Source organism: Oreochromis aureus, linkage group 6 (genome assembly GCF_013358895.1).
Source record: "Oreochromis aureus strain Israel breed Guangdong linkage group 6, ZZ_aureus, whole genome shotgun sequence".
Lineage (NCBI taxonomy): Eukaryota > Metazoa > Chordata > Actinopteri > Cichliformes > Cichlidae > Oreochromis > Oreochromis aureus.
The window spans coordinates 14,119,089-14,138,927 of NC_052947.1; the positions used below are offsets into that span (position 1 = coordinate 14,119,089).

General features: G+C 43.7%; 2 protein-coding genes across 2 annotated transcripts; one reads left to right on the forward strand and one right to left on the reverse strand.

The window, feature by feature from the left end:
* Positions 1-2,750: 2,750 nt before the first annotated feature.
* Positions 2,751-17,034, forward strand: chtf18 (CTF18, chromosome transmission fidelity factor 18 homolog (S. cerevisiae)). The gene is made up of 22 exons (XM_031729776.2): positions 2,751-2,979; positions 5,395-5,484; positions 5,562-5,712; positions 6,335-6,524; positions 6,651-6,743; positions 7,506-7,558; positions 8,615-8,756; positions 8,860-9,084; positions 9,170-9,267; positions 9,356-9,479; positions 9,562-9,698; positions 9,817-9,910; positions 9,989-10,087; positions 10,178-10,308; positions 10,940-11,054; positions 11,438-11,662; positions 11,775-11,924; positions 12,216-12,346; positions 13,768-13,912; positions 13,999-14,094; positions 15,161-15,230; positions 16,857-17,034. Exons 1-22 carry the CDS (start codon positions 2,892-2,894, stop codon positions 16,976-16,978), a joined length of 2,769 nt encoding a protein of 922 aa, XP_031585636.1. The 5' UTR covers positions 2,751-2,891; the 3' UTR covers positions 16,979-17,034.
* Positions 17,035-17,166: 132 nt separating this feature from the next.
* Positions 17,167-19,825, reverse strand: gng13a (guanine nucleotide binding protein (G protein), gamma 13a). Its single transcript, XM_031729818.2, has 3 exons — positions 19,593-19,825; positions 17,675-17,779; positions 17,167-17,567 (listed from the first exon to the last, which is right to left on the reverse strand). Exons 2-3 carry the CDS (start codon positions 17,770-17,772, stop codon positions 17,462-17,464), a joined length of 204 nt encoding a protein of 67 aa, XP_031585678.1. The 5' UTR covers positions 17,773-17,779; positions 19,593-19,825; the 3' UTR covers positions 17,167-17,461.
* Between the last annotated feature and the right edge of the window lie 14 nt (positions 19,826-19,839).

Genomic DNA, 19,839 nt, shown 5'->3' on the forward strand with positions numbered 1-19,839 from the left:
ATATGAGATCTTAACAAATTGATAAAATGAAAAAAAAAAAAAAGGATTTACCTTACTATGCCGGTCATGAGATTGTAAAAATGTATTTAGGCTTAAATTTTAAGTGGCACCAGTTTAGCTAACAGCGTGAGCAGGAAACCATATGTCACTAAAGGCTGAATGCAGCGGCCCGGGTTTGACTTTGACCTGCAGCCCTCTGCTGCAAGTCCTCGCCATTCTGTCTCTTCCTGTCTGCTCTCCACTGCGCTGTCATTTATTTATTTATACTGGGTACATAAATGCAGACATCGGGTGGTTATAGCTCAGGAGGTAGAGCAGGTCGAGTCTGCACGCCAAATATCCGGGGGCAAGATGCTGAAATAGGTCATCACACATGAGAAAGTGAACGTGTGAGAAAACCCTTAGGTAGACAACGAAGTGCTTGTATGAACCAGGAAAGTTGTATAAAGTGCTTTGATTGCTCAGGTAGATTTTTCAGGTAGAGTATAAAAGCACTACATGAGAATCATTTGCATTGATATCTGAACAGTAGCACATATTTTATAATCTTGCCTCTGTACACCACCACAGTGCATTTTAGATTAGTCGATCGAGATGTGCCTGAAGTTTAGGAATTACAGGCGTTTTTAATTCACAGTCCCCCATTTTGAGAGGCTGAAACTTAATGGGACAATTGACTGAGAAACAGCTTAATGGCCAGGTGAAATCTGCTCTTTTGCCATTTCATGATACATTAAGCATATAGAAAGAGTTGATACAAAAAGCTGAACTTGCATTTGGTAGCTGTTTACTGGAATTCTTGATGTGAGGTCCAGAGAGACGTTGATGCAAGCAAAGCAGGCCATCATTAGGTTTAAAATCCAAAATGAACCAAAAGAAAAAGAGATGAAAAAAACTTTACAAGTGACCAAGTAAACTATCTGGTTCATTTTCAAAAAGAAGGAATGCAGCGGTCAGCTCTGCAACACCAAGAACGCCCGAAAGACCACAGAAGACAACTAAATTATGATGAATGATGTGGAAAGACAAAGAGCGTGTGAAATAAAATAGATCTGGAGGTATGATAAGTGGCCATAAATTATGAGTCATATAAATAGAAAATACTTCTCAGTTATTAAACAGAAAACTGAATGCTGAGAAAACCACAAATGAGCAGTGGCTTAAGGCGGCTGCAGTAAAGGCCTGCGGAGCATTTTAGTGAAGGAAACAGTTTATGGTGAGACTTCAGGCATCCAAGAATGAAAAACAATCAAATTATCAGTCAAACTGTGTTAGTCTGTCCAGCTTCGATTAACTACATAAACTCTACTGAGGTGGTTTAGAGAAAAAAGTGTTTCATTTTCAAAAATCATATGGACCTGACTGCAGTTTTTAAAAGCTCTATTTTTTCTCAAATACATATATTTTTCAGTTTTAGTGTTTATTTTTCTCTACCTTTGTTTCATCAGTCATCATCAGTTTGGATATTTCATCCATATAAAGCCAGCGCTGTATGAAGAGTTCTGACCTTTACGGTTTCACACACTTGTTTGAAGCTATGTTTTCTGACATGTTTGCTTTTGCTGGCCTCACAGTGAAAAAGCGTACCTTTTCTCTGAGCACACCTGTACATTTTTCATTGGTGACAGCATGAAAGGATGGAGAAGTCCAAGGGTGGGTGTCAGTTTATCGGTCTTGCTTTTGTGCTCCCTGATGTGAAATTAACTCAGTGTCACACACAAGCTGCTGGCCGGTGTTTGTCCGCTATAAGGAGCAGATGGCGATGATGGAGACGCCCTGACGTCACGCACACCATCATCATTAATCTCTCTCTCACACAGAGCCACACAAAACCCCACTCTCACACTCGCAAAACACACAGCAACAGGTAACAGAAAGCCCGCCAGTCACGTTTTAAGAAAATATCACTTAATTAAGTTTCCACTTCATGTAAATTTGTTTGCAGTTTGTTTCAAGCTTTTGCTGGTAAAAAGCAGCAAACTGAGAAAACGTATAGAAAAAAAAATATATAAGAAGATATCAGAAGGTCTATAATTTGTAATATTCACATATGTGGATGTTATAACTTGTGTTTCATGAGTTTTAACAGTACAGTGCATTGTTTACAGTGCATTGGCTGCGCAATAAGATCATTGCAGGGAAATATGACCTTATGAAAATAAAAAATAAGTTATTAATATACAATATTACCATGTGCAGCATCAAATGTGGTATTGGTAAAAGCGGTAAGAATAACTGGTGTGCATAGAGGTCTCTGTCAACAACATTAATAATATAGTAATGAATAAAAACATCTTCTCTAGGGCTGGGAGATAGACTTTGATGACAGCACTGAATATTTGCAAGTTTGACGGCACTTTAACTAAATATGTGCAGATTTAGTTGATGTTATCTCAAGAGAAAACTTTATGAGATCCAAATTAAAATGTCAAAGCAGCAACTTCAAAGGGATACGCGCAAAAAAAATATTATTTGAATCCGGCAGCAAATGAACACATCCGAGCTATGTCACTAAAGAGAAGTGACAGCGCCACCCTCTGGTCAAACTAGCAGAAACAAAGTTTATCTATTTGAAAGTGAAATAATTCTGCTTTAAGGGAAACAGCTTGGCACACATTTAGTCGTACTGTTAGAGGGAAATGTCTGCATTTTTTCAGTTATTCAGAACATTTAGCCAAGTGGTGCATGACGGGAAATAGGAAAGAACTGCGATAACCAATCAGGAGTGAGAGCAACGGAGTTACCCGGATGTAATACTTCACAACAAAAAATTTGCCGGGAACGCGACTGTGCCAAAGCTGCTGTCGAAGCTGAGCAAGGGGTTATCGGGGGAAATATATTTTTCCTGATTATTTAGCCGCCGTGTCTCGGGTTTTATCGGACCAGGCAAAATGGACGAATACGATGAACTGTTCGAGGTACAGGACGACTTCGAGGAGCAGTTTGCTGACGAGCTGGAGGTGCTGGCTGAGATGGAGGGTGAGTCCAAAACACTCAAGTTACCAAAGGGTAGCTAGCCTGTGATTCAACTGTTAAATCACCGAGCTGCTTCTCGGAAAACGTCGTAGAAAAGTGGAGTTTTTGTTTAGGAGTAGACTTAATTCAGGGCTGCTTTGGTTTTGAACAGTACGGCTCTTGAGGTGCGTTTAAATGGCTTTCAGGATCTTTGGGAAAGCTGTGTCAGTGTGTTCGGATAGAGCAAAACGCAACAAAAACAGACTCCGGCTAGAATAAAAAGAAATAGAAGTGCATACATTCAAGCTACAAGCTAATAGCACAAGATAAAGAAAAATAATAAATATAATGAAAATAGAGTTTGAGATATCTGTACAGGTGCAATAAAAAGTAGAGTTTGCAAATAAGATTTAGAGGCAGTGATTATACACTCACCCGTATATGTAGATATGTGAACGCACACATCTAGATATGTGTAGCTATGACTTTATAAAAGTAAAAAATAGCTTATTAATAGACAGTATATTTGTAGATATGTGAACACACATATCTAACCAGCTAGCCACGTCGTAGCAATTGAATGCATTTAGGCATGTAAACGCGGTCATGTATTTCAGAAACTGCTGATCTACTGGGGATTTCCTGCTCAGCCATATTTAGGGTTTACAGAGAATGGCCCAAAAAAGAGAAAATACCCAGTGGCAGTTCTCTCTGTGCATTTTTGATGCCAGAGGTCAGAGGAGAAGGGGCAGACTGCTCTGAGCTGATAGGGAGATAACAATAATACAAATAACAACTTATTACAACAAGGTATGCTGAAGAGAATCTCTGCAAATCTGCATCAAACCTTGATGGAAATGTGCTACAGCAGACTACACCAGGTGCCACTTCTGTGAACTAATAACGGGAAAATGAGGATGCATGGGCTCACCAAATCTGGAGAGTAGAAGCCTGGAAAAATGTTCTCTGCTGTGACTTCTGTTGCTGTGTTCAAATTATAGGGCCAGAATTTACTCATAAACATAGACAAACATAGATCCATCCATGATTAAGGCTGGTGAATGTGAAATGTAGTTAGGTATATTTTCTTGGCATACTTCTGAGTATAATTTAAACACCACAGCAAATCTGAGTGTTGTTGCTGACCATGTCCATCCCTTTATGACTATGGTATGCACATAATTGGGGCGATCGTGGCTCAAGAGTTGGGAGTTCGCCTTGCAATCGGAAGGTTGCCGGTTCGAGCCCCAGCTTTGACAGTCTCGGTCGTTGTGTCCTTGGGCAAGACACTTCACCCGTTGCCTACTGGTGGTGGTCAGAGGGCCCGGTGGCGCCAGTGTCCGGCAGCCTCACCTCTGTCAGTGCGCCCCAGGGTGGCTGTGGCTACAATGTAGCTTGCCATCACCAGTGTGTGAATGTGTGCGTGAATGGGTGGATGACTGGATGTGTAAAGCGCTTTGGGGTCCTTAGGGACTAGTAAAGCGCTATACAAATACAAGCCATTTACCATAATCTGATGTCTGCTCCTGGCAAGATAACACAACTTACCACAAAGCACAGATGCTCTCAAACTGGTTTCTTGAACATGACAGCGAGTTCTCTGCATTCGAATGGCTTCCACAGTCACTAGATCTCAATCCAATGGCTAGTGGTGGAACACGAGATTCTCATCATCAATCTACAGCTGACAAATCTGCAGCAACTCTGTGATGCTTTCATGTCAATATGGACCAAAATCTCTGAAGAATGTTTCCATCACCTCGTTGAAGCTATGCCATGAAAAATGAAGGAAGCTCTGATGGAAAAAAGGGGTCTGAATGCTCTTTTTCTTATGCATTTTGGTCATTTCAACCAGACCAATGACTCCCCAGCACAGCCTTGGCCCTCCCAGTCAGCCTATTCAGTTTCTTGGTGTCACAGTTTCAGATGCTCCTACACCAGCAGATAACTGCAAAGGAAACTGGACTAGCAACACCAGATAAATCAAGTGAAGTTAAAGTTATCATCATCCAGCAAAACTAATTCGGACCCCTCTGACACCTCACTGATGGTGCTGTTCTGTTCAGGACTATACATCCAAGCAAATGCAGACTTTTGTCTCTATTTGGTTTATTATTCCCTCAAAGAGGATGGACTCCTCAGCTGGCTGGTTGTGGCATTACAAACATGCTGGGAACGGGGAAGTTGCAGAGCACCCTCTGCAGTTCAGACTTTGTAACTTCAACACCTATAACATGATTGAAGGGTGTTTCTCCCAGTTCTTCATCCTCTTCGTTTGTCAGCTGATCAGCAAATAGCCATACTGGCTTGACGGTAAATTGGTCAGGCTCTGTAGGATGGTGGTAATAACGTTAGGATAGATAAAGTTGGTGTAAAGTCTCCAGGAAATTTCATCTGAAGTAATTAATGTATGATTTTATGTGTGCTTTAAAATCGTAGAGGAAACTTGCAAGCCGGGGAAACGCCACAGTCAGGGTCCAGGAGACGACATCTCGGATATAGAGCACCTGCTGGACGATCAGCCCATCAGTGAGTTCACCCTCAGGGTGCACCTGTATTTTACACCTGTCTAATTTGCAGCTTTAATCTAAGCCTGCCTCTTTCAGCTCCAAAGGCAAAGCGACAGAAGCAGGACACCGGTGTGGTCAAGCGACTGTTCAACGCATCACAAGTTCAAGAGAGCAAAGTCCCTTCACTGAGTGATGACATCACACCACCATCCTCTCCAGAGCACTATGAGCCCTCTCACGCCATCAGGTAGGTTTTTTTTTGTTTTTTTTTAATGATTTGTTTAGCATCATTGAATTTATTGACCTGTTTTTACTCTTTCAGAGACACCTTCAATGTGTTTTATTTATTTATGTTTTATTTTTACCTTGATTTTTACTTATTGAGCTCATTTGCTTTGTTATATTGTGGCGATTTTATTGAACTATTGTATTTTTTTAGATCAATAATGAACATATATTATATTAACATTCATCTGCATCTTTTTCAATTGATACCGGAGCAAAAAGATGTTCCTAAAAATCCCAAACATTTCATCTAGCGGAAACTGCAGAAACTCACACACAAGTAAGATGCACTTAAAAACAATACATGACAGTCATTTGAAACAAAGCGGCGTGTATTGCTGGAGGCACAGCGGCACACAGGTGCCTGAGGAGCAGATGTAGCTGGTGCTGAATGCAGTCATCTTTTTTCCATCATATTTAAGCAGTTTCTGTTTTTGTCCTTGGTGGGATTGTTGTACGTGGAGATGGGCATAACAATAACCTGCACGATACAGTTGTTATTTTAAAATCATAATTGTACAAACACGTGATTTTCAGCCTTTAATATAAATCTAAAAGACTTCTGAACATGTTTTTTGTTCTAGCTCTACCCCTGCTGTGCTGGATATCAGCGGCTTTGCTGAGATTCCACTGACTCCACAGCGACCTCCCACAGCGGCGCCAACATCCCTGCGTGTGCTGAAGCGACCTCCTTTAGAGGGAGACTACATCAGCGTGACGGACTCGTCTGGGAATCGGGTCTACCTCCGACAGAAAGAGAACGCAGAGACAAAGGTTAAACGCCCCGCGGTTATTTATCCGTGAGGCTGAAAGTCGCACAGGCATCATGTGCAGCAGCTGCAGCTTCCAGAGTTTGGTTAATATTTCTATTTCTCTCTACATTTCCATGTGTCTCTTCAGATAGCGGACTCCAGAATAGTACCAAACTCCCAGGGTGGACTGGGGCTGCTGGCAGTGCCGATAGGACTGCTGAGAGAGCAAGAAGCAGACAGGGTGAGTGACTCATCACCTTCCCTGCACCCAGTGATAAAAAATGCATCTAGCAAGAATACTTTTTATCCACAAAAATTGTGTTCATTTAAAAAATGTGGATTTAAATTGAAATCTATTAATAGAATTAATATTGACCTCAAAGGTGACCTTAGATGTGCTTAAAGTATAAACTTAAAAGCAAATTAAGAAATCTCATCATCACGCTACTTACCTCTACAGAGACCATGAAGTCCCGACCCTAACTCTGATTGGCTAGTGTTCTGTGTTAATCTAATGGCTAAATGCTAATAAGAAGATAAAGAAACTCAAGAAGTAATCTTCACATATTCAGTTGTCGCAGCATCAGTTTTCCACAAAGCTCAAAGAAGCATGAATGAAGAACACAAAGCGTAGCTCCAGTGGACAGCTTTCATCCTTTTTAACGCTCCGCTTCACTTTGTCATCGTTAACTGTTTTATTCTGCACAGCAGGGGCTAAGTTGAAGGACTGGGAGAAGAAGAAGAGTAGCTTACTTAGCAGTTTTTCTACATGTACAGCTCTCATAGCTACAGCACGTAATAGTGGGACATTTCATCTGCTCGTCTCATTTTGGAAGACCTAAGAATAAGAGTGTTTAGATTTCCAGTGTGACAAAAGCCTATAAATATAATTCATTTGAAAATGTGTGATATAATGTAGGCACTGTAGCCCTTACATTAATAGCAGAACATAAAATGATTGTAAAGTCACATCAATGTCTTGTGTTCCTTTGAAATCTTGCAGCGCCACCAACAGGTTGTGGAGGAATCGCAGCGTCTTACAGAGCTGTTAGCGAGGTAACTCACTTCCTGTTTCACTCATAGACATCAACACACTCTTGTGGGGCTCAAAACAGGACACAGACTGTGAAATAACAAAAACAGAAAACAACACAACAGCTGATAACTGATAAGATGGCGTGAGTGGTGGAGTGGTTAGCGGTGTCGCCTCACAGCAAGTTCTTTGTTTACATCCCAGCTGGTGTATGTCCCTGAGTGGGCTTCCTCAGGCTTTCTCCCACAGTCCAAACACAAGCACGTTATGTAGTTTGTGATTCTAAATGGTTTGTGTGATATGAGGTAGATGGAGTGGTTGAAGTGCACAGAATAAGTGCTGTTTGGTCTATCCATCCATTATCTGCCACTTATCCGGGTCCGGGGGTATCAGTCTAAGCGGGGACAATTAGACCTCCCTCTCCCCAGCCACCTCTTCCAGCTCGCCTGGGGGGAAACCAAGCCAGTCAAAAGACATAATTTCTCCAGCCTGTCCTGGCTCTGGCCCGAGGTCTTCTCTCAGTCTGATATACCCAAACCACATCAACTGGCTCCTTTTGATGCGGAGGAGTAACCACTCTGCTTTGACCTGTATAACTGAACTCCTCACCCCATCTCTAAGGGAGCATCTAGCCACCTGTTGGAAGAAGCTCATTTCCCCTCTAATATCCACAATCTCATTCTTTTGGTCACTACTCAAAGCCTGTAGGTGAGGGAGCAACAGAGAGCAACCACTAAATCACCAGCTTTCTGACGTGCAGGTGCTGATTTTCACCCCGGCCGCTTCACACTCATTTTCAAACCACCCTAGTGCAAGCTGGAGGTCACCACCCGATGAGGCCAAGAGAACCACATAATTTTCGAAGGGCAGGGACCATCAAAACAGAAAATTCAGAAAAGCAGGGAAAAAAGTAAAGCAGATAGCTTTTTCAGGAAACTGGAAAAAGGTACAAAACACAAACTGACACTAAGAAAAGCTCAGGACACTGGAGACTATGACACAGTGAGACACATCAAGACTGAGATTACATACACGAGCAGGAGTTTTAACTGTGTTTTTGTGTTTATGTCGCATTCCAGCAGTGTAAACGACGCGTTAGTTGAGTCTGAAAACACAGAAGATGAAGAAAACGAGGATCCAGAGGACACAGAGGGCCGAGCATCTCGGCTGTGGGTGGACAGATTTTCACCGCGTCACTACACAGAGCTGCTCAGCGACGATGTAAGTGATGTGCGGTGTTTCTGTGTGACTTTAGAATAAGCCTTCCTCCTTAAAGTCCTTGTTCGAGGCGGCTCGTTGATGTGGCGCGTCTTGTGTCGTTCAGTTCACCAACCGCTGTCTGCTCAAGTGGCTGAAGCTGTGGGACACCGTAGTGTTTGGAAGAGAGAGGAAGTCCCGCCCTGCCCGATCCGACAGACAGGCTGCCAATCAGAACGCATTTAAACCCAATCAAGGAAATCAGAATCAAAATCGCTTCAAGAGCAAGATTGAGGTGACCGAGGAGCTGCTGGAGGCAGAACTGGACCAGTACAAACGACCCAAATTTAAGGTCTAAAAGCTGCACATCTGTCACATCTGTTTGCATTTGATTACCTGGCTTTTACACACTGTGATTTATTTTGGCCTCTCTCCAGGTGGTGTTGTTATCCGGTCCTCCAGGTTTGGGAAAGACCACCCTGGCTCATGTCATAGCAAAGCATGCTGGGTACAACGTGGTTGAAATCAATGCCAGGTTAGGCACAGTAATAATAAGTGAGCAGATAGTGGCAGTAAATCATGGAGATTTACAACCTCACTTGGCGTTGTTGATGTTTGTGCAGTGACGATCGCAGCGCCGAGGTGTTCCAGAAACGCATCGACACGGCGACACAGATGAAGTCCGTTTTGGGAGCCAATGAGAGGCCGAACTGCCTCATTATCGATGAGATCGACGGAGCACCTGCGGTACGCTCCTGCTTTAAATTGGTAAAGAGCAGCTAAATGACCGCAGCCTGCTTAATGCTTTGCCCTCTGACGTGCTCTGCAGGCCGCCATCAACATACTGCTGGCAGTTCTGAACAGGAAAGACGGACACGGGGGGGAGGCTGGCACGGAGACGGCGAAGAAGAAGAAGAAGAGGGAGTCGATCCTACTGCGACCAATCATCTGCATCTGTAACGACCTGTAAGAGACGCTGTGGCGTTAACAGCAGAGTGGGAACTGTGAATACCTGTTATCTGTTACTTGTTTTTACTTCATTTTTACTTCTTTATTGTTTTAAATTCATCTGTTTCTTTTTAAGTTATGTCCCAGCTCTCCGGCCTCTCAGGCAGCAGGCTTTCCTCCTGGCTTTCCCACAGACTCAGCCTTCCCGCCTGGCACAGAGACTGGCAGAGGTCAGCACACTCACAGATGCACGCACACATCTCGACACGCGCTGCTGATCCTTGTTTAAACAAAATCGCTGTTTGCAGATCTCACTCCGCCAGGGGCTGAAGGCAGACACGGGCACCCTGATGTCACTGTGCGAGAAGACCGACAACGACATCCGGTCCTGCATCAACACGCTGCAGGTGGGTGGCGCGGCTGAGAGGGAAAAGCCCACCAGATGCACAGCCAGTGAGAAGAATTCGGTGTAAATATGTGTTTGTGCTTCTGTCCAGTTCCTTCATAGTCGTGGCGTCAAGCAGCTGGACAGCAAGATGATTCAGAGCGTCTCTGTGGGGCAGAAGGACCAGAACAAAGGCTTGTTCCATCTGTGGCAGGAAATCTTCCAGTTACCACGTACAAAACGGTACGGCGAGTTCCCCGAGACAGGTCAGCAGTCTGTCACAGGGGTAACACAGAGAGAGAGACGACAATTCACACCTATGGGTGTGAAAATTATGCAAATATCACTAAATAAACAGATAAACCTTGAAGATAATCACAGCGCATATGAACTGAGCTTAGCATTAAAATGTCTTTTAAAGTCTTCAGTTGAAGCAGGTGAAAGTCGTAGGAAGCCTTGAAACGAGTCACTGTGTCTTTTCTTTTCCCTCCCTGAGCCTGATTCGGCCAGAGGTTTCTTCCTGCTAAAAGGGAGTTTTTCCTTCCCACTCTTGCCAAGTGCTTATTCACAGGCGGTCATTTGATTGTTGGGGTTTTCTCTGTATTATTGCAGGGTCTCTACCTTACAATATAAAGTGCCTTGAGGTGGCTGGTGTTATATAAATAAAACTGAATTGCCTAAAAAAACAAGCGACCGCCAGACCATCGTAAACAGTCATAAGATAATGTCGAATCTTTGGCACAAATAAAAGGTACAGCAGGTGTATGAGGTGTGTAGAGGGCGATATGTGGCAAATTACTGATAAATGATCTAAACCCTCACTTGTTCCGACCTAGCTGAGTATTCACAAAACCTTCTTATTCATTATTTTCAGGAAACGTGTCGGTGAGGGGTTTGAGGACGGACTGGGTTCAGGAAGTGGAGCTCACAGGTTCCAGCACATCTTACATCTGGCTTTGTCTAGTGGAGAATATGAAAAGGTTTCTCAGGTAATACAGGAAACTCTATGGGACCTGCTCTGCTCATTTCAAGTTGCTTGTTATCTTAAATCGGGCCCTCACACAGCTCCTCAGCTCATCGACTGTCTGAAAAGAGCTTCTTTAACTCTTGCACCTTTAAGCCGACTCTCTTCTGATTGGTTGCTTGTCATAAACAGAAGGTTTGAAAAGCAGGTGGGTGGGGCTTCTGAGTTTTTGGCTCACAGGGATTTCTTAACTCAAGCTGACCTCAATGTTTGAAACTTTAACCCTGCTTAATACGAGCAGCCAGTACAGAAAAGCTGAGGAGGAGCACTGCCTCATGTGGAAGTTTCCAGAATATAAAAAAGTTCATGGTTGACTGCGTAATGTTGCGTTACATCTCTTTTCCTCAGGGTCTGTATGATAATTATCTGTCCATGCGTGTGAGGGACCCAAACCTCCAGAGCGTGTGCGAGGCGCTGGATTGGCTGGCCTTCTCAGACAAGCTGAACCATGTGATTCTGCACGGGCAGAACTTCTCTCTGATGAAATACCTGCCCTTCCTTTCCATCACATTTCACTTCCTGTTTGCCCACACGAACGTGCCCCGCATCAGCTATCCCCACAGCCAGCACGAGGTACGACTCCTACACACACCTGTGCAGTAGTGTGAAGGAAAAGTGATAAAACACGTTGTTTTGTTTTTTTTTAGGCATCATTGCTGATCAGTCACTATTGTGTCCCATCCAGGCCTCCTCCCGGCTCCTCAGCTGCAAGAACGCTCTGTCCACCATGTTGGCCGACACCCCAGCAAGCATCAGAGCGAGGATCAGCCAGCTCAGCCTGACCCTCGATATCCTCACCTTGCTCCTCGACATCATCTGTCCCAAACTACGGCCCGTATGTAAAAGCTTACATTGTAACCTTGGTACATGCCTGTATGTTCAGCCCAAACTCCAAAAAACACTCTGTGCAAAATGTGCAGAATGCAATGATGATGATGCCTTTTTTTAACAAATCTATGGTTTTATGATGCAGATCTTATAAACCAGGATTTTGCACATCAAACATCAAATTTGACAAAAAGCATTGTAAATGTAGGACCTGAAATGCCAGCTTTTAGCCTCTGTGTCTGATTAAACAGATATAGGTGGGTGGGTCATGATATCAAAGTTTCATATTCTTCTTCAGGTGAATCCACAGCTGTTCAGCAGCAGAGAGAAGGAGCAGATGCGTGAGCTGATCGACACCATGCTGGCATACAACCTCTCTTACAAGCAGGACCGCACTCCAGAGGGACAGTACACCTACGTGCTGGAGCCGTGAGTACACGCACACGTACGCACACCTGGCTGGACTCCACTGTACACTGGACTCACGCAGAGCTGATGTGTGTTTGAGGGGTGTTGAAGGTCACTGCTCTTGTCCACACTGTGGTTCTCTGCATGGAGGCTTAAGAGATTAATCCCCTTAACACCTGGTGGGCGTGTGTGTGTGATGGTCGTGGTTGAAGCAGGGTAGCAAGCAGTAAAGCCTCACCGTTGGATGCAGGTGAATGGAGGAGAGGATGGAAGGAGGGGCGGGTTTAAGTTAGATGGGTTAGTAGGCAGTAAGTGACGAGATGGCCTTTTGAAAGGTCGAGGAATGAAAGGATAAAAGAAGAAAAAGAGCATTTTTAACTTGGGAGACTTTTACTTAATGTTCACCCTTATTTTCGTGATTCTGAGGATGCCGGCGCCTGCTGCAGTTAGAATGGGATAACCAGCTTGTTACCTCAGCCATGCCGGCCCGTGTGGAGGAGCAGCGGGACGCCCAGGACGGCTCCTTTCTGCAGGCTCGCTGTGACGAAGTGCTGGTCACCAACGACTGGGGCCTGCCTCTAGTGCTGGCTCTGCTGCTGCTGCTGCTGATCTACACCTTTCTGTACCTGCCCTCTCTAGCGCACCACAACTCCACTCTCTGATATCTCACGCATAAAAGGCACAGAGTACAGCCGTGGATCTAAACATTTAACATCACAAACAGCGGATGCGCTCAGGCAGGACAGGATTATTTGATTGGACTGCTCTCTTTTTGGCCGCAGTTGGTGATTGGTCATGTCAGAGGCTGTGAGCAGGAGGAGATGTGCTGGGAAGAAGAGGGGGAAAGATGAGGAGAGGTCATTTAAAATAAACCCTAGAACTGATGTCTGTGTTCATGCAGAAGACTGTGTATCCTAATAAATCCTTAATATGTCCTAATGCAGAAAAAATGAATTTAAAAGCTGCTACATTTTAGTAATATGAAGTTTAACCAGTGTTGTAAAACCTTTATAAATATTACAGAGCTGCTATTAAATTGTATGGATTCAGATGTTAAAGATGATATCTGCAGATGTAGATGCTAATGATAACACGGCTAATATAACGCTATTCCACAATAAATAGCCGACTGCACCGTATGACTGCTTTTATTGTATTTATTGGTCGACAGGGCTGTGAGCGAGAGTGTTTGTGTGTGTGTGGATTGAGTTAGAGATCAGCAGTAAGAGGATTAAAGTTTTAGAGAATGAGAGATTCTGGGTTTTATTCTGCAGGGGAAAAAAACCAAAACAACAACCACGGCACCAGAAGTGGAAGCTTTTTGTTATTGTTCGTCATCTAACAGGATTCAGCCGAGTGTCAGTTGCGTCACAAGTGCATTTGTGTTTACTACGTGTAAACAACGAGCGTCTCGTTTGTTTGTGTTTACTGCGGGTTTGCAGGCGCGTCGAGGAGGTGGTGAGGTTTCCAGGCCTGCCCCCGCGCCGCCAGCTGACGTACCAGGCCAAACAAACCATCAGCAGAGAGATGGAGCAGGAGAAGATGAGGAGGGCCGAGCAACTGATGCTGCTGCGAAACCCAGCACCGGTGAGACTCGGGCACACGTAGCACCCGGCCCCGCGCGTGCTAATTAACTTGACGTGTTTGTAATGCGTCGTGTCTGTGTGACGCAGAAAGAGGAGGACAAAAAGAGCGCCGGTCCTAAAGCAAGCAAGAACCACCAGCAGAGGCTGGAGAACATCGTCAAACAGACCACAGTGGAGAGCAGGGTGAGGCGCACAAACACTGACATGCTGTTAGCTGCTGGAAAATCACTGCTGCTCTGGACCAACACTGCTTGATAATATAGTCTGATTTGTAGTTGTTATTTTTGGCCTGAAACCAGAGAAAACCCTTATTTTGTTCTTTTATTTATATGATTTATTTGTTATTTTTGAACTTGAAAGTGCCCCCTCTTAACGTCTGATACAGTTCATGGGGGTGGGAGTGTATACCAGCTGACACTGGGGGGGAGGAGAAGCACTACCTTAGGAGAAAGCTTTGTAAACCACATACAGCCTTTGTTTATTCGTTCAAAACTGATCTTAAATTTTCTATAATTTCTGATTGCCCCACATTAGCTGCACAACATGTTTGCCTATTGTTTTAGTGATGTTGCCCCCCAAAAATCTGAAGTAATCTGCTGGGATTATTCTTTAATTCCTCAGATTAACATTTGGGACACTTTCATGGTGAAACGTTGTCTATTAAGAAGAACAACGTATTTCGTAATATATTGGCACAAATACCTAATACCAACTGTTAAGCACGGTGGTGGAGGGGTGATGATTTGGGGAAATGGGCACCTTGTAGTCACTGAGTCATACACAAACACCTCTGAATGCCTTCAACCTCACTATTGCTGCTAAGGTTACTGAGGTGTGCTTAGTTTTTCGCAGGACTGCACAAAAAAACAACAACACAAAGCTCAAGTTTCCACTGATGGTAACATGTTTACTGTTATAGACTTTACTGTATGTTCAGGGTGTGGGCACTGCGCTCCTCACACATGTGGGTGGTAGTTGGTGCCTGCTGGTGGAGCCAGAGTGGAGCAGCCTGTCTGCACTGAGCCTAGATGAGTTATAATAGTTCCCTCTAGAGGGCAGGAATGAGGCTAATGAGAAGCCACTGGGTCACAGTCCCTGATGGAGAAACTGGGAAATTAGGCTAATGAGAGAGAGAGAGTGTGTGTGATTGTTCGCTGATATTGACCTCGTTATTGAGGACAAAGCGTTTGAAACTTCCTGTTTAACTTCATCCTTCTCATCACTTTGTTGTTGTGTTTGCATCCTGCAGCCTGAGGTGGATTTCTTTGGTCGAGCTGTTGCCCCTAAACCCCAGAGACCACAGCCGTCCTCAGACACAGGTACCTGACTTCATTTATCTCAAATGTAGAAAACACAGGCTGTTCTGATTTTTATTTATACTTAATGCCTCGAAGCACATCAGGTCCACACGCACCAGAGGTAACAACTAATGTGTGTTATGTAACTTTGGTAATTAAGCGTTTTTGTTGCAGCCTGCAGGCAGAGCTGCCGGACTGCCAGTACTGTTACCACTTGCATTTATTATCAGATCTCTCTTAGCCAAATAAACTACTTTGCAAAGCACGATCCTTATATTTGTGAATCAGCCAGCAGAACAAACATACTTACTATTTATTTCCTAAAATGTACATTAATAATAATATCCAATATATTTCTTAAAATCAGTTTACTGCATTTTCCTGAGATGTAGCAGTTGTAGTCCTTGGATGCTAATAAAACTCTTCAGGGTAATTTCTGAGCCTGCCGGTGCTTTTGAGTCAGTGGAGGCAACTGTGACTGCTGTTTGAATACAATAGATCTCCACACCTCCTGCAGTTCTGGAAAAGTGCATCATCCTTAGCTCAGGACCCGTAACATGTCTCTGTGCATGTCTTATTTACCGTATGACCAAAAAGTGCATTTCGCAGATATTGTGTGGAAGTTAAATTGGTGTGATTGTTCCAGATTCTGTGGCAATTAAAAGTGGACCCATTAAAAGCACTAACCCTCCTGAAACCACACCATCAGGGGCATTGATGAGCAGTGTAATCAGGGTGGAAATGCAGACCTGTGGCCATTTGTAGGTCAAAGCAGGATTTATTTACTAAAACAGGCACAGCTCCACATCCTCTGTAATGCTTCCCAGACTTTTAATTTGATTGGATCAGTTTGTGGAGAGGACTGAGAAGCACTAATTTGGATCTGGTGGCGTCCACGCATGTATCAGTACTTTAGATACGTGCATAGTTGAATTATGCAATAATGTGAAAACAGTGTGAGAGTGAAAGGATGGTATGGATTAAATGATTATCAGTCTGCAGCTTTCATCGTCTTTACAGAGCTTTATGTTGAGCCACAGATACACAGATATTTACGCCGACGGCTCAGATTTTTATTTTACTTGCAGCTTCAGCGTCACTGCTCTCATCGTGTTGTTTTTATACTACAACAGGCGGCTGTTTTCACTGGAGGACACCACTGTTAGCAAGTCATTAGCATTTAGCTCCTCAGGATAAGGAGGAGACCAAAAGTAGAGCTAATAGAACAAGTTAAAAATAAACTGTAAATGAACAGTGTTGCAGTGCTGCTGCCGAAGTTGAAGGCTGATGATGTTCATAACTTGTTTCCACTGTCCTCAATCTAAGGAAAAAAGCATTCACCTTTACTGTGAAACTGGAGCTGAACTAGTTAAACAGATCAGCTCTGCTGGGGAATTAATTGATGTAAAAGTGATTGTTTTGAGCTGAAATGACAGAAAAACACTGGTTTAAGAAATTTTAACCGTGAAAAAATGTATCTGTTGTTCAGACATAAGCAGCAGTTCGTAGACTTGACCGGAAAATTTATATTTCCCCAATTAAAGTATGAACTATTTATTTCATTGTGAAGAAAGCCACCAGCTTAATCAAATATGAAAATACTTGGACCCGAATGAGTGCATTCAAAGCCTGTTTGTGTCTCCGCAGGTGAGAAGAGAGCAGATCTATCTATGGGGACAGCAGTGGGCAACAGTGACGTGTGGTTCCGGTTTAATGAGGGCATGTCCAACGCTGTCAGACGGAATGTTTACATCAGAGATCTGCTGTAGCTTGTGCACACACACACACACACACACACACACACACACACACACACACACACACACACACACACACACACACACACACACACACACACACACACACACACACACACGCACGCTACTGTCTCATTCTCAGCTGTACTTGTTGTTGTTGTTGTTGTTGTATCATATGAAAGAATCTTAATCAATGCGTGTTAAATTCAAAACAGTCTTTATTTGGATTGACAGTGTAAAGAGCCAATAAAAAGGTGCTGTTCATCAAAACAAACCTCTAGAAAGCTACTCGGTGCTGCACACTCACACATACGCTAGTCTCCACAGAAAGCATTCAGAGAAAAGCGGTGATAGCACTGATCGTGTGTGTGAGCGAGCATGTGAGTTAGTGCAGTGCGTCATCCTTCAGTTTGTATGCATCCGTGATTGTGTGTGTGTGCGTGTGCGTATATATTTATATATATATGTGAGTGTGTATGTGTGTGTGTGTGACCGCTAGAGGATCACACACTTGCCCTTCTCCACCCAGGGATTGGCTCTCATGAGCTCCGGGTTCAAAAATGGATCTTCACAAACACATCCCTCGATCCATTTCACCAGCCTACAAAAAAAGATAAAAGAAAAGAGAGAGTCGTACGGTCAGCAGCGGGTCACACGCTGTACTGAACAGAGAGGGAACGAGTGTGTGTGCGCAGCAGGTGGACTCACTCAGTGACAGTGATGGAAGATTTCTCTCTGTTGATTGCCAGCTGATACTGAAGGCTTTCTACTTCGCGCTTCATCTGTGGGATGTCCCACTCCTCCATGATGCTACTGTTGTGTATACACACAAACACACACACATAGATCAGAGACTGAAAAAACACAGCTCTACTACACAGATGATTAAAGCTTGTTTTTGTTTTGCAACTGAGCCAATTTCAGAGTGCTAAAGAAGTAAAAGCAGCCGACTGATCCTGCTCCAGCTCCTTTTTGAAGCGGGAGTATTTTTGTTGTCGCCTCACCACACCTCATGTAACTTCTGCTCTGAGTCATAATTCACTGCGTGGATAAGCTCTACACAGAGAGAACCACTGTTATGTTATTTTCTAATTTTTTCAAAATAAAACTCACATATAAAAAGAAGCAATTCTTTGCAAACATTACTTTAACAGGTGTAAATTGCGCTCGGGTTGTGGACTATTTTCAGCTGTGGATGAATACGATTTTATTGGCTGTTGACCTCTGACTCCAGCAGGATGGTTTGTGTGGGTGTAGGCATGCTGCAGTGTCCATGTACATAATGGAGGAGCAGGTTTCAGAGAGACTGAGCAGTAAAATGATCAGAAGTAAAATATGTAAAAGGGCTTGAGTTAATTAATGAGGCGGGAGGATTGATCCAAATATTCATAGTATTGATACCAACCACTGATATTGGTATCAGATTGATACTGGCACAACAGGAATCGATATTTTGTTTCTATTCTCTTAGGTTTGTTTTTTTTAATGAAAATATATGCTTCAAACATGCGCTATGAAAAATGTCTGTAGACTGTCGCATCTATTTTATTTATAGCCTAGAGCAAATTTCAACAACAATAGCTGACCCAAAGTGCTTTAGAGACGGGCACGTTTACATTCCAGGTCTTCAAAATACATAAAAAGCTTAAAGGTGTGTTATTGTTGTGTTAACGTATTATTGTGGAAAGTTTAAAATCAGTGATTTGGTGATCATTAAAAGGTGTCGAGAATTTGGCAAATCTGTGATTCAGCTCTTAAATTATGCCAGACTGCTCTTCCCTACATAAGCTTCCTTTATTGGTTAAAAGTATCGGTAATGGTATCGGCAATACTGGCCCTGTATTTACTTGGTATTGGATCATACCAAAATTTGCAGTATGGGACAGCGCTAGTGGGAAAACATGACGCCACATTAAAATTGTGTTTTCCTCATTTTGTTAGGTTTATCCATTGTATTTGAATCCTATTAACATGTAAAATGTTTATACTAGAGCAAGAATAAACTGATTTATTTAGTGGAGACGGAAAGCACAAAGAAAAACAGTTACAGAGCAGATCCCTTAAAAGAAGAGCAGGTCATGAACTGTTTGCCATTTTTCTGTCTCTTGTTCCCAGAAAAACGATCGAGTTACACCATTTAAATGTAAATAATCAGGGTAAAACGCGTTTTGTCTCTTTCTTAAGACACCTCAGGATATTTTTTTGAAGTTAGAAAACAGGTCTCGTGTTCTTATCTTATTTGTATTACTTGTAAATTGTGCCCTGCCCCACCCTGCCCCAGGCCACATTACAGCAGGAAGACACAGCCAGAGTTCAATCATGGATCGGTTAAGCCCTCTCTACTGGAAGCTGTCTCCCTCCTGCTCTTCATCTTTTTAATGGATTTAAGTAGGTCGGCTGCCGGTGCCTGTTTCCTCCACCAGCATCCATCCTGCTGCGCGTCTCCACCAGCCAACTGGTCCATGAAAAGGCCTTCATCATTTAATTACAGGCGATGCTACAGCCCCATCACGGTCTTCCTCCCATTTTACAGCAGCTTCTGTCCTCCCTCTCATAAAGGAAGGACAGAAATTTACCTCATCATGAACGTGTGGTGACACCGAGTGAATGACAAAGCCGCTCTTACCGTCAGGCCTACCGGGGAGAGGACCGCTGTTCGAGTGCGTGCGCTGCCGGGTGCAGACCGGGCTTCAGCGGCGGCGAGGACCGTTCAGGGCCGGGAATCGGTGGCGTTTCACCGGTAGAGGAGTACGGAGTCGGTGGGGGGAGGAGGCTGTGTGAGGATATGCGTGTGTGTGTGTCGGCTCTCCGCGGCGTAAAGGCACTCCTCTGCGCTCCTCCCCGGTAAAGCTGGATGCCTGCGGGGGCGGAGA

Excerpts from the sequence above, each read along its gene's own strand:
- chtf18 (XM_031729776.2), top strand. The coding sequence starts at position 2,892 with ATGGACGAATACGATGAACTGTTCGAGGTACAGGACGACTTCGAGGAG. Across the intron at positions 5,713-6,334 it reads GAGCCCTCTCACGCCATCAG|CTCTACCCCTGCTGTGCTGG; the intron begins GTAGGTTTTTTT and ends TTTTTGTTCTAG. Across the intron at positions 9,911-9,988 it reads TGGCACAGAGACTGGCAGAG|ATCTCACTCCGCCAGGGGCT; the intron begins GTCAGCACACTC and ends CGCTGTTTGCAG.
- gng13a (XM_031729818.2), bottom strand. The coding sequence starts at position 17,772 with ATGGAGGAGTGGGACATCCCACAGATGAAGCGCGAAGTAGAAAGCCTT. Across the intron at positions 17,568-17,674 it reads TCTTCCATCACTGTCACTGA|GCTGGTGAAATGGATCGAGG; the intron begins GTGAGTCCACCT and ends CTTTTTTTGTAG.